General features: G+C 45.4%; 1 protein-coding gene across 1 annotated transcript in view; it reads right to left on the bottom strand.

Annotated features, from left to right (window-relative positions):
* LOC115105146 (disks large-associated protein 1-like) overlaps positions 1 to 13,488 on the bottom strand; it is a 107,739-nt gene that overhangs the window by 17,842 nt on the left and 76,409 nt on the right. The window contains exons 5-7 of the mRNA XM_029626800.2: positions 2,824 to 3,032; positions 2,508 to 2,663; positions 2,091 to 2,173 (exon numbers count right to left, since the gene is read on the bottom strand). Of these exons, the coding sequence (XP_029482660.2) occupies positions 2,091 to 2,173; positions 2,508 to 2,663; positions 2,824 to 3,032 (448 nt within the window). The remainder of the gene's footprint in view (positions 1 to 2,090; positions 2,174 to 2,507; positions 2,664 to 2,823; positions 3,033 to 13,488) is intronic.

Here is a 13,488-nt window from a genome sequence, read left to right as displayed (position 1 = left end):
GGTTATGACCCCACACACACGCGCGCACACACACACAGATTTATTGTGAGTGGGGCAGGGCCACAGGAGAAATGCACTCTCACCGTCTGGGAATCTAGTGTATAGGGGCAATCAGCCCAGATCCAGACCTCCCAGGACCAACCCTGCCTTGCTGGGACATGCACACACACATACACACACACGCACACGCACACACACGCACGCACGCACGCACGCACACACACACACGCACACAAATAGAAAGATGCACTATACCACGCGCACACAGAACACACACACATAAACATGCACAAAATCAAACATGCACAAACAAAAACACACACTCAAAAATACACCAAGGGAAGAGGCACATGTGTGACATTAAACCCCTGCGCCACTGGACTAGTGTCAGTGTCTACCGGAGTTAATATTTGCCTTGGCTGTTTGGAGGTGTGCCTCCTTTTCTATACTTGGCTAGGCAGCTGAGGAAAGCTCTTTAAGGAAAAACCATTCCAGATTCCTGCAATCCCAAATGGCACCCTATTCCCTATGTAGTGCACTACATTTGACACAGGGCCCATAGGCCTAGCCATAGGGATCTGGTCAAAAGTAGCAATATAGGGAATAGGAGGCTATTTGGGATGAAACACAGATTCCTGCCTCTGACTCTGAAACTGCAGTCCTGGAAATGACCTTGGTAGGTTGAGCCTGGGCTCTTTGATTCCTGACCATGTTCTGTTTACATTATGAAATCAGATTACTGCATCCAGTGCAGTCTCTGAATTGGTCATCTCCCCTCAGCTCTGACTAACAGAGGGGTTACTGTGTAGAGTGAATGGGAGTTATGTTACGCAGGCAGAAACACTGACACAACTGCCTGCTGCGTGACATATTTTTACACAACTCCAGGAACCAGGAATGTTCCCATAACTTCCAGCCCATGCAAATGCTCCGTGTAAATCAGTCAGGGCAGTTGTCCAATGAAGTGGCCAATTGGCATGCTATAGGCCAGCCCTATAGGAGTACAGAGGTTCCTAAGGTGTCCACCTGCTTCCTCATCCGAAACAGTTCGGAAACAGTTTGTGCATATATTATGACAATCTTTTTATTTGTTTTGGTCTTTGGCAAGGGTTTTTCCGGCTGTTCGTGCACACAACATTTTTTCTCTAGGCAGGCTGAAGTCTACACCTCTTCGTCTGTGATTGGTCAACAGTAGGGATCCTTCAATTGAGTGTTTTGTTTTCTTCATTCAACGAGAGACTAATCGTATTCATCTTAGTTCGATGTAAAATTGAGCTACTGTACAAAAACCACAAAATGAATGACAGATTTCTTAGATGAATTCTGAATATTTTGAGGAAGTCTATACTGGCTACGGCATCTCAAGATAGACAAGCAGTACTATTTCCTTTTTTTTTCTCGTTTTCCAAGCGATGTTCTTTTAAGGGAGCATCCGAGCACACTCGTTCGGTTCGCTTAGCATTGTTTGGCTAGTCACCAGACGAACCGAACCATGCGGAAGGCTTTAGGGGGAGCTATAGGGAAGGTAGGGAAGCTATAGGAACTGTTACGTGTCGGGCAAGCAAAGGAGAGAGTTGGGGGAGGGGGGTTGACCACGTACTGAAAAGAACAGAACATTGACAGAAATCTCCCCGCCCCCCTTCCCTCTCCACCCAAAGTGGCCTGGCTACATCACAATGACTGGTGCAACAGATGGCTGTCAACTAACTGCCCACTCTCCCTCTCCCTCTTCCCCTTCTTCATCCCCTGCAAACACATCCTCTACTCCCCCAGCTGTCACTGCATCCATGGGCCCCCTGGTTGAGGGGCTCTAATGTCAAAACTCCTCAGAGCTGGGGACAGCTGTTGTGGGGTGATGTGGGGGGATCCGGTAGCCTACGGTCAATGGGCCCAACTCCAAGGCACACATTTGTATACATACTGATCTCAGGCCAGAGAGGGGAGTGTTAGAAAAAGAGGTGCCAACTGAATGCACAATGAGTGGACAGTCAGCAAGCAGAGACACCAGCGGACTACAATATGACACAAGAAAAACACTAACATGAATGACAGAAAATCGTTCACATCCTGATCTCTCTCTCTCTGCTCACCATCTCTCCTCTTCCACCTGGATGCCCACTGACTGGAACTTGGAGTGCTCCTCTGTCGCCCTAACCTCCTCTGGTCCATCCACCTGCAACAGAAAACAGATTTGATGTTTATTTAAACGTTATTTACACAGGCACGTCAACTAATTATCTCTCATGGACAGACTACGCAAACATAAATGGTTGCATCTGACCAAATGGCACAAGATTCTTGGTCAACCCGAGATGAGTCAATTAAGAGCAGACCACAGGGATAGGTCGACAGGGAACACCAAAAGAGTCATGATCTTTCTCTGATAAGGCTTACAGTTTATGGATGATGTTTTGTACTCCATCACTCTGTCATGTATCTGTGTATGATCACATTGCAACATGTGTGGTCAGCATGTTGTGTTGTCAACACCGTCGGCGTGTCTGCACCTGTATTCCTATGGAGAGGCACTTCCGGAGCGAGTCCCTCTTGCTGTCGCTGGAGGCAGTGGTGGTGGCGGTGACGGTGATGGTGCTGTTGGTGACGTGCTGGCTGGCCGGGCCGTGGACCTGGGCGTTAGCTGCCTCAATAGCTGCAGTCAGGGCCTTCATAATAATAACATTAAAATAGAATATTATTATTATTATGTTTTTTTACAAAAACACTGTTAACATCATAAGCACAAAATGACACTGACAAATTCCAAACAGATTGTACCTATATAATATTTTCATAATATACGATAAACGTTATTACATGATGTACCTTCATACTGTCGATGCTCTCGGTGGAGTTGGACAGGTGGGGCTGGGATGTGCTGATCCGGGTCCGGAGGCCTGACCCCTCGTCCATGTATGCGTCCTGGGCCGACTCGGTGCTGCTTTGGGCCGTGATGGAGATGACAGGTTTGGGTGGGGTGGTGCGCGGCGGCACCGGCGGAGGCGTCTTCTTGTACGTGGTAATGCATGACGACACTGCAGAGTGGGACAGGAAGTGGAAAAACGGGTTAGAAAAACGACACGAAATGAAGGAGAAAACGGCATTAATGTCGTTCACAGGAGGATTAGCTAGGTTTGCTGTGAAAGTTTCAATTAATCTAGGTTAGGAGCATCTTTAACAAAGCTCAGCTAACCCACTAAAAGGATTTGTCCGTTGGTCACTTCACTTGACCTACTAATCTAGTCTAGCGTGGCTGAAAGCTGCTGTCCAGATCTCCTCTGTTGCTAGGCCTCCTTTACGTAATCATAACAGATCAACTGTATGGGAGTGTGGATTAGCAGTGTGTGTCTGTGTGTGTGTGTGTGTGTGTCTGTGTGTGTGTGTATGTGTGTGTGTGGTTAAGAGAGAGAGTAGATGAACAAGGGTAGTGTACTGTGTAATCAGGTAGGATGTCACAGCAAACAAGCCCTAACGCAAAGATCAATGCTCAAACAAACAAGATCCACCAATTCACTCACGCTAACACACACATCAATTCTGTCTCCACCACTCACTCTCTCTCTTTCTCTTTCTCTCTCTCTCTCTCTCTCTCTCTCTCTCTCTCTCCCTCTCTCTCTGTCAGTGAATGCCATTTCCGATTACAGCGACAGGTCGGCAGGTAAGAAAGCCCTGGTGTGCAAGGAGTCCACACAGAGCACACCAGATTGCACCCCCGTTCCCTATAAAGTGCAATACTTTCTACCAGGCCAAATCGTGCACCTGTTTCAAAAGTATCACATGGGGATAGGGTTCCACGCCATCAGACCCAAAGCAACCTTTCCGAAGCCCCAAACACAGAACATAACACAACAAAACAGAACGTAACGGCGCTATGCCTTTTGATTTCCCTCTTCCCTCCGTGTCATCCCCATCAGAATTGGGTCACGGGCTGACTCCCGTTGACTCCCGTCCCAGAAACTAGGACAGTGAGTTAATTTCCTGAATCCCTTTTAATCCCTGAAAAAGACAAACATCCTAAAGGGGACGGTGGCAGCGGCATACCACGGCCCGTTCTCTTCCACACCCTCAGTACGGAGCATAGAGTGTGTGTGTGTGTGTGTGTGTGTGTGTGTGTGTGTGTGTGTGTGTGTGTGTTGTGTGTGTGTGTGTGTGTGTGTGTGTGTGTGTGTGTGTGTGTGTGTGTGTGTGCCGTGTCGAAAAGCATTAGATCAGAAGCTTATATGGGCCCTCCCATCTCTCTTGACAGTTACAAAGCCTTACCACAGTGGAGGTGAAAGAGCTGCCTGCCTAGCTGGCTGCCTTAAAGCCTCTTGTCATGACCACGATTGAATGACTGAATCCTCCAAGGCAACCCAGAGTCTGTATGGTCAAGTTTTGACAAGTTCGGAGAGGGAGGCTTACATAGAAAAGATTGTATTGAGATTAGATCATTGTAGCTAACAGGAAGAGTTGCCGAGGACTATATTACCAGGTGTTAGCTAATGGTGTGCTACTTGTTCAAGAAAAATAACATTTCACGAAAAAGACAAGTACATATGTTTTTTGTTAACAATTTCTATGAAGCATGTATAATCCTTTATCATGCCTTATAGTGCACTTATACTATGCTATGCCGCTGACTATAAGCACCCATATATAACTACTTTAATATCATCATGATAGAAGAAAATAGATTGTGAAGTAACTTCAGGCCACCCTGTGAGAAAGCATCCTAAACATGACCTAAACATGGGCCCCATGTTCTGATGCTTTGCAGATGTCTGCATGGGGAACTATGATTGACACACACTGCTGATCTCGCCAAAGGTCACTGAGTGCAGACCATTAGGCAATCTACAGAGCACGGAACCACAAACACACCCTCTCACACACCCACCCACACACTGGCAGCGTCACAAATGGCCTCCTATTCCCTTTACAGTGCACCACTTTTGACCAGGGCCCGTATTTATTTATTTATTTCACCTTTATTTAACCAGGTAGGCAAGTTGAGAACAAGTTCTCATTTACAATTGCGACCTGGCCAAGATAAAGCAAAGCAGTTCGACAGATACAACGACACAGAGTTACACATGGAGTAAAACAAACATACAGTCAATAATACAGTATAAACAAGTCTATATGCAATGTGAGCAAATGAGGTGAGAAGGGAGGTAAAGGCAAAAAAGGCCATGGTGGCAAAGTAAATACAATATAGCAAGTAAAACACTGGAATGGTAGTTTTGCAATGGGGCCAGCTATTGGGGCTCTGGTCAAATGTAGTGCACTACATAGGGAATAGGGTGCTATTTGGGACACAGATACGGACTGACACAGATAGATAGAGAGGGAGGCTTAGGTCTTGGTCCTACCAGCCGATCACGGAGCAGAAGTTCAGGGGATTCACACACACGCACGCACACACACACACACACACAGACACACACACACACACACGCACGCACACACGCACGCATGCACACACACACACACATACACACACGCACACACACACACACAGTGGAGAAAGCTTTGGAGAACAGAGCGTTTTCGTGTTTCTCCACAAATAGGGATATGAAACTGGAGATGAGTCCTTCCCCCACATATCTTTCACTGCTCTGCTCTGCTGTGGTCAGACAGAAAGGAGGAGAAGACTGGGCTGTGTGTGTTGAGACAGGTTAGGTAAACACACTAAAGAAACTGGAACATGCCCACACACACCCACATGCACGCACGCACGTGCACACACACACACACGCATGCACACGCGCACACACGCACACCCAGGACTGTTGACACAGTGCAGCCAAAAAGTTAAACCTCTCATGACCACATCAAAGCACACTGCAGACTTCCTGGCCTGGGACTGATATGCTTGTCATCCATCTGAATCTGTTGTCAGCGGTATCCTGCGCAGCAGTGTGTGTGTGTATGTGTGTGTGTGTGTGTGTGTGTTTCTGTGCATGTGTGAATTGATATGTGCCTAGCAACTTCATGAACACAGTTAACTTCTTCCAGATCTGAGCATCCCGCCACTTGATCCCTTGCATAACACAACAAAACCTCAGAAATATTCCACATCAAAGAGTCCCAGTCCAATTTGGCTGTCCATATGACACAATGCCATTACAGTGATATGGGGGGAGGGGGATTACAGAACAAACACCATGATAAGACTACTGCCAAGTTTCCAGAGAGATGGAGGAGTTTGAGTAGTTTGATGTTTAAGCCAGCCATGATAGCTCCTGGACCTCCCGCACACGCGCACACACACACACACACACACACTCACCAGACAGATTGTCTCAAGGATGCAGTGTTTGTCTGAAGGAACAGTGAGGGAGGAATGAGACATTGGTTGCCAAACCTCCATTAGAAGGGAATGGATGTGGAAAACTTTTTCCTTCTCTTCTTTCTTTCTTTCCCTTTCCTTCTTTCTTTCTTTCTTTCTTTTATCTCTCCAATTAAATGTCTTACGCTTTTAAACTAGGATTTCATTTCAATTTGATCTTTGATTTGCATGTAATTCAGAATCAAATGAAGCTCTTCTGCTGTGTAAGATAGACCTGCAATAACACGCGTTCTTAATTAAAGTGGTGCTTTGGTTGCCGTTTTATTCCCACTTCTTTCTTGAGCTGAAACCTGCTGTGTGTATTGTCATTCCAAATAAGAGGGTAGAGGAGTTTGTGAATGACAAAACTCTTCTTGGCACTTGCCCAAATCCCTCTTTGACAAATGCTTCAAAACCCCATGCCGACAGGCTTGTGTGAATAGCTGTTCTCCATGGGGTGAATCCCCTCCCCCCAGAGCTAGATACTACCAGACACCCCACCCCCACCCCCACACACACAACCATCACACACCCCTTCACAAAAAAGCCTCCATTCACTTCTTCATGCCCTGAGAAAAAAAAAAAAAACACAAGAGTATCTCTGGTTCCGTTGATCACACTTTCCCATTAGAGGACTATAACCGATTTCTGAGTGTGTGTATTGTGTGCAATGTATTCCTTAGGAACTTGTGATTTTTCAAACGCCTGCAGTGGATTGCTATGAGCGGTAACAGAAGCAGAGAACTAACTACCTCTCCTTCAAGTGTCTGAGGCTGCATTGAAGCGGGACTATGCTAACGCTGGGCTATTGGGCTAACAGTGTTGAGCTCCCCCACGTGGGGGCCAAGGGCATAGCACCAGCACCACCGCCATGCAAACACAAAGACAGAGGAGGGCGGGCGGGCAGGGAAACACTGACAGCTGAGTACAGCCGCATGGCGCTTGGGGGAGGGACTACAGAAGAGGTCCAGACAGCCGAAAAAGAGAGGGGTGAGGGAGTGAGGACAGAGGGGAAGAGACTAGAGGAGTGAAGGGTGGGCCTCCATAGCTTCCTCCCACCCTCCCTCCTCGCGTCGCAGTCAGCGCGCTGTTTGCTCGCGCTTACACACCACGCCACCAGCTGGAGTCCTTTGTGATAGTGTCTCCATGGAGACAAGCAGACTGCTGGTGGCTGTTTACCTTCCACTATATACACTCTGGCTGCAGCACAGGCACACAGCTAAATGCTAGTTAGCTAGCAGGTTGACAAATTCAAAGCTGAAATCATGCACAGTCACCAAAAAGTGAGCACAAACAGTCTCATGTTAGACATGCTAGGCAAACTCACGAAGAGATAAACAGTGAACTGCTACTGTGTTAATATAACAGGGAGCGTGTTAGCTAGCATTTAGCATTGAGCCTGCAGGCTAAGTCATGGCGTAACTACTGTTTCTGCCTCAATACTAACGAATACAGCTTTTCTTCAGTTTCTGCTCTATGCTATCCGGGACACTGTAATGTGATGAAAAAGAGGCACCAAATGAAAAGGTCAGACATACAAAATTACAGTAGTCTCATAAACAGCACTTTAAAGCACTGCAATATGCCAATTACAGGCTCTACCAAAGCCTAACTTGAGTATGTGATTAAGTAGGGTCTATCTGGTATTGAACCTAGACATCAGGGTCCTCATTTATAACCATTGCTTAAATTTCACCCAAAATGTCTGCATGTGCCATTTCTGAAAATTCTGCACACATACAAAAAAATATTGAGATGCATCAACTTTGAGCATGCCATGTTTCCTGGTATTAATCAGTCCTGTACAAATGTGAACTCCACCTGGAAACACCTCCATTCACCATTTATGTATTGTTTGGAACTATTAGCATTAGGCCACGGCATGCAAAAGACAAATTGCTGTTCAATATTGTGTTTATCAATAGATTGTTGTGTTTATATGTACAGCCTTGGCATAGGCTCGGAGACTAAATAGGCAACAATGTCGTGTTCTTATCGCACAGCAATACTGTAGCCTCCCCATGCTGTCAAATATATTTTTTTACATAAGCTACTGTGTTGGCAGAATGTTTTTAATCTTTACCAGTCATTTATTCTGTATCTGGAAAAGGACTGTCGGTTTTTGAACGAGAAAACAATTAGCAAGTTGTCGTGGACCTGCCAGCAGAACATTTGAAATCAAACAATGTCTTAATTGGACTCCCCCCCCCCCCCCCCCCCAACCTAAATATGATGGACTCCACTCAAATTCTGAAACATTGTAGGGTGGGCTACTAAAAAACAAGCAATTACAGTAGTTACAGTAGTTACACTTTTATTTCACATGTGTTTTTGTTCTACTTGACTTTAAAAAAAAAATGTTTTATGGTACTACTGATATTCAAATCTGCATTGTTGAGAAAGAGCAAGCAGGAAAAGCATTTCACTGTACTTGTGAGCATGACAATAATAACGTGACACTTTCAACCTGATACATAGGCCCACTTCCATGTAAAAAGATCCGCTGTTAAATTTGACTGTATAACGGTAGTTATAAACCGCACTGCCTATGATATCGCAAACCATGAAATACATTTAGCCTATCTATTTGCAGGCTACGGGGTCCAATTAAATGAGAGATGTGCATGGTGATTTGTTGTAATGGCTCCTAAGGGACTATGAACCCATCACGGCCAGAAAAGGGTGAGGAATGTATTCTGCAATGGTTATGAAAGTAAAACAGGAAAAAGATTGCTGTCTAATTATTTTAGATTCTAAAAATAAAACCCATATATTTTTGCTCTTCTCACCAATGGCAAATGGTTTCAGTCTTGTTAATATGTTTTCCTGTTTTTACTTTTTTAAGAACAAGCTTTTTATCATTTGTACAAAATTCTTCCTTGCCAGCTTGCAGAACAATATTTCAACCACTAGCAGATGTGCACGCTCAGCCCAGTCAAAACTGTTCGCTGCTCTGGCCCCCCAATGGTGGAACAAACTCCCTCACGACGCCAGGACAGCGGAGTCAATCACCACCTTCCGGAGACACCTGAAACCCCACCTCTTTAAGGAATACCTAGGATAGGATAAAGTAATCCTCCCCCCCTTAAAAGACTTAGATGCACTATTGTAAAGTGGCTGTTCCACTGGATGTCATAAGGTGAAAGCACCAATTTGTAAGTCGCTCTGGATAAGAGCGTCTGCTAAATGACTTAAATGTAATGTAATGATGATGTAATGCATGGTCTCTAGAGTTTGTAGGCAGGTAGGCACATTCTCACGTCAAGTTAGATTTTTTTTATAAATGCCAACTTTCGCGGTATATTTTGTTCGTACGCATAGTTTAGAAATGAGGCACCAGAACTGTAAATCGTAAACGTAACAGGGTTTCAGGTTACTGTGTGTGACTGTGTGTGAACAGTGAAGGCTTTCATAGTGGATGGAGCATGTTACCTTTCTCTTCAAACCTCACTCCACTCCACACACTCCTCTACACAGAGCCATTGTGTCTGTGAGGGGGCTGGGAGGTCAGGCATCTGGGGAGCAGAAATCTCCCCGCGACCCTTGACCTTTGAGGGTGAGTGGTGCAGACTGACACGAAGGCTTCTGGGATTCCTTCAGGTGACTCACAACAGCACTTTGAGAGCAGCTCTTTGTGTGTCAACCATTGTGTGTCTGTGAGTATGCTATGTGTGAAGCAGTCTAACAAATATCTACACAATGAGTCTAAGTCAGAGATATTGTATTTAGTCTAGTAGCGCCATGTAGCCAAAACAGCAATATCCGCATAACAGCATATTCCCTACTGTGAAAAAATGACAACAACAAAACTTAACTTTGCTTCAGGCTTGTCTTGTGTCCCCTATGCTACCTGATATAGACTGTGTTTACAACTGATAACTGTACATTTATCTGAAAGCTGCTTGGTGAGAGGTTTCAACCTACTTGACCCACTTTCCCGCCATGCAGCATGTACCAAGTTCAAATAGAAACCCTCGTTACCTGCATTCCAGCATTATGAGCCAGAGCTGTCATCTGCTCTATCAATCAGTGACAGACTGAGACAGAGACATACTGCATGCTGCAATACAAATTAGACTAGAGCGGGAATTGTGTACAGTACAAAAAATACAGGGACAGTACATAGCGACATACTTTTCATTTACCAATGTCTGAAAGCTACTATTTCAGTTAAGTGGTCCTGTAATCAACAACAGAATATGACCATCTGTCAGGTCAGATGTTGTACACACCAAAGTATACAATACGGGCAATACTGTATGTACTATATTATACTATATTAGTGTTACATGTACATTATTAAAAACTGGGTGGTTCGAGCCCTGAAAGCTGATTGGCTGACAGCCGTGGTATATCAGACCGTATACCACGGGTATGACAAAACATTTATTTTTACTTCTGTAATAACAGTAAGGCACCTCGGTAGTGTGTGGTATATGGCCAATATACCACGGCTAAGGGCTGTAAATCCAGGCACTCCGCGTTGCGTCGTGCTTTAGAACAGCTCTTAGCTGTGGTATATTGGCCATATACCACATCCCCTTGTGCCTTATTGCTTAAATATAACATGTACAGATAATAAAGGTACAAATACAATAACATGGTCGACAACTGAAGAGAACTGAGCAGAGTGAGATAATCCTAGGATGAAAGAGTTTAGGTGTGGGTTTTAAAAGTTAACGGTTTCTCATTAGACCTGCCTAGAGGGCTAGACGGCCCTTATTGTTCCCCAGTGCTCCGCAATGAGGGCCTAAGCCTCACAAGTACTTCACCACATGAAGCAACACATCACTCCATTGTCCCAGCCCTAAAAGAAAGGCATGCCCTAAGGTAGGAGAAAGAGAGAACAGGATATCTTTAGGGAGTGACTCAACAGTAACCTCATGGGTAGGAAGGGAGGAAGGGAGGAAGAGAGAGCGAGAGAGAGAGAGAGAGAGAGTGAGCGAGAGGTTCAGATAAGATACATTTGTCAGTCCGTTTTGTTCGGTTCCTGTATTAACATTCCTGCTGCCACGCCGGGGTAGCAACTCCAGCGCTAGCCTCCTAATGCTAAAGCTAACACGCCCACACATCTCACGCATGATTCCACTCCCCTCATTTCACACTCCCAGGCCCATATCTCACGGACTGTGTCCTAAATATCACCCTATTCCCTATTTAGGGCTCTGGTCAAAAGTAGTGCACTGTCTAGGGAATAGGATGCCATTTGGGATGCAGACCATGTCTTTTGCTGAGTGAGTAGGCTATGTGCTTGAATGACACACTGCATGTGTCTGGGATGTCAGTGGGAGCGAGTTATAGCACTCTGGCGAAAGTGCAAAACTCGTATCCATGTTGTCAGTGGGTGGATACGGAATATTCAACATCAACTATAGTAGGTTGTTGTAATCCAGAGAAGCATTGATACTGGCCTTTAAATAAATGATGTGAGCTATCGATACTATAACCTATGCTCATTTCCTCCGATTAGATACACACTCTCGTATCTCCACAGGTGCAAAGATATGAGTCATTCATCAGAACGCGGTCACACACACACACACTTTGGCGGGTAAGCTAGTTAATGATTATGAGATCTGGGACAGCTACTGTATGTGTCTTTCAGTGTGTTTCTCTTTGACATGATGCTGCGGCGGCCACTGCTGCTAGGAGACAGTGTACTAAGTGGGTCATTCAGGCCACTTAGACCTCTGTGTATGTACTGACTATAAATACACACACCAGCATGGCTTTGGACACACCACCGCCGCACACATACAAACACACGCACGCACATACACACACACACACACACACAGATTCAGCCTGTACTAGACCACAGAGACATACAATACCAATGTCATGTCATTACATCAAGGATCACTGCTCACTGCAGCAAAACCTATTAGCATAAAAATGCACTGGTATGTGGTCAAACGTTCACACTTCTGGTGCAACCTTTTTCTCCCCACAAAATGAACATAGCTTCACTCCAAAACGTAAACTTTTTTTTAATGGAAGTTGGGCTCTGAAGACAATAACAGACGAACAAAAATGTCTAATGTACAACAAAGAAATCGAACGTATTTAATAAAAATGTTCAACAACAAAAAAAATCCTAATTTTCCCAAATTCTTCAACTGTTGTTTGTTCTTGTAGGAAATGAAGAATGTCATGAAATGTCAGTGTGTGTAGAGAGTATTATTTCATGGTTTAGAGGCTTACATTCTTTTGTCCCTACTTGACGTTCTTTGTCCTGACTACTCACACATGGAGGAAAAGGAGAATGCTGATCTAATCCTCAGTCAGAGGCTACATCCCAAATGGCACCCTATTCCCTATATAGGTAAAGTATTACATGCAATAGGAAATAGGGTGCCATTTGAGAAGCAAAGAGGGGCATGCTACAGCCATCTTTGCCTCAAACCAAACATCAGGCCAGGCTTGGCGGGCACGGAGAGGGGGAGGGAGGAACAGAGGGAGGAGGGAGGGCTAGAACAAGAATCCAGGCAGCCACACTGACGCAGAACCCTCTTTGTGGTCTCCAGTTCTGACCCATGACCCTGCACATCCTGTTGGGAAAGGAAAGACGAGAGGGCATGCAGCCCCTTGTATGTGTGTGTGTGTGTGTGTGAGAATAGAATTACATCGAAGAGCACGTGTGTGGGAGGACAAGAGTGCCTCACTGAGTGTGACAGAGCTGTTTGTCAGTCCACCAGCACACATGCGTTCCCTTGCAGTGTGTGTGTGTGTTTCCCCTGTTCCCTATTAATGTGTGTTTACATCCCAGGCAGCAGACTCTGAAAGACACAATGGCTCACTCATATTCCCGCTCTCCTGCTGAGAGTGCTCATTTGTCTCCTGCATTCCTTCCCCCATTCAGGTCTCCTTCTCCCCCCTCCTGGCCAGCGTAAACAGCCCGCCAGTCTTTACAGGAGGTGGGGGAAGGAGGGGGCTGAGGGGGTACCAGTGGGGTCTTAAAAACCCAGGAGGGCGATTTAGTTCCCTCAAGCAACAAATCTACCATCCCCCTGTGCTGTATGAGGCTTGGCTAGTGACACAAACTAGAGAAGAGAAGGAGGGTGAAGACAGTGGAACATTATCTCCACAAGGGAAAGGAATGGTGGCTTATTAATAAAGGTCCAATGCAGCCATTTTTATCTCAATATCAAATATTTTCTGGGTAACAATGATGTACCGTA

Source organism: Oncorhynchus nerka, linkage group LG22, assembly GCF_034236695.1.
Source record: "Oncorhynchus nerka isolate Pitt River linkage group LG22, Oner_Uvic_2.0, whole genome shotgun sequence".
Classification (NCBI taxonomy): domain Eukaryota; kingdom Metazoa; phylum Chordata; class Actinopteri; order Salmoniformes; family Salmonidae; genus Oncorhynchus; species Oncorhynchus nerka.
This window is presented reverse-complemented; position numbering and strand designations above follow the sequence as displayed.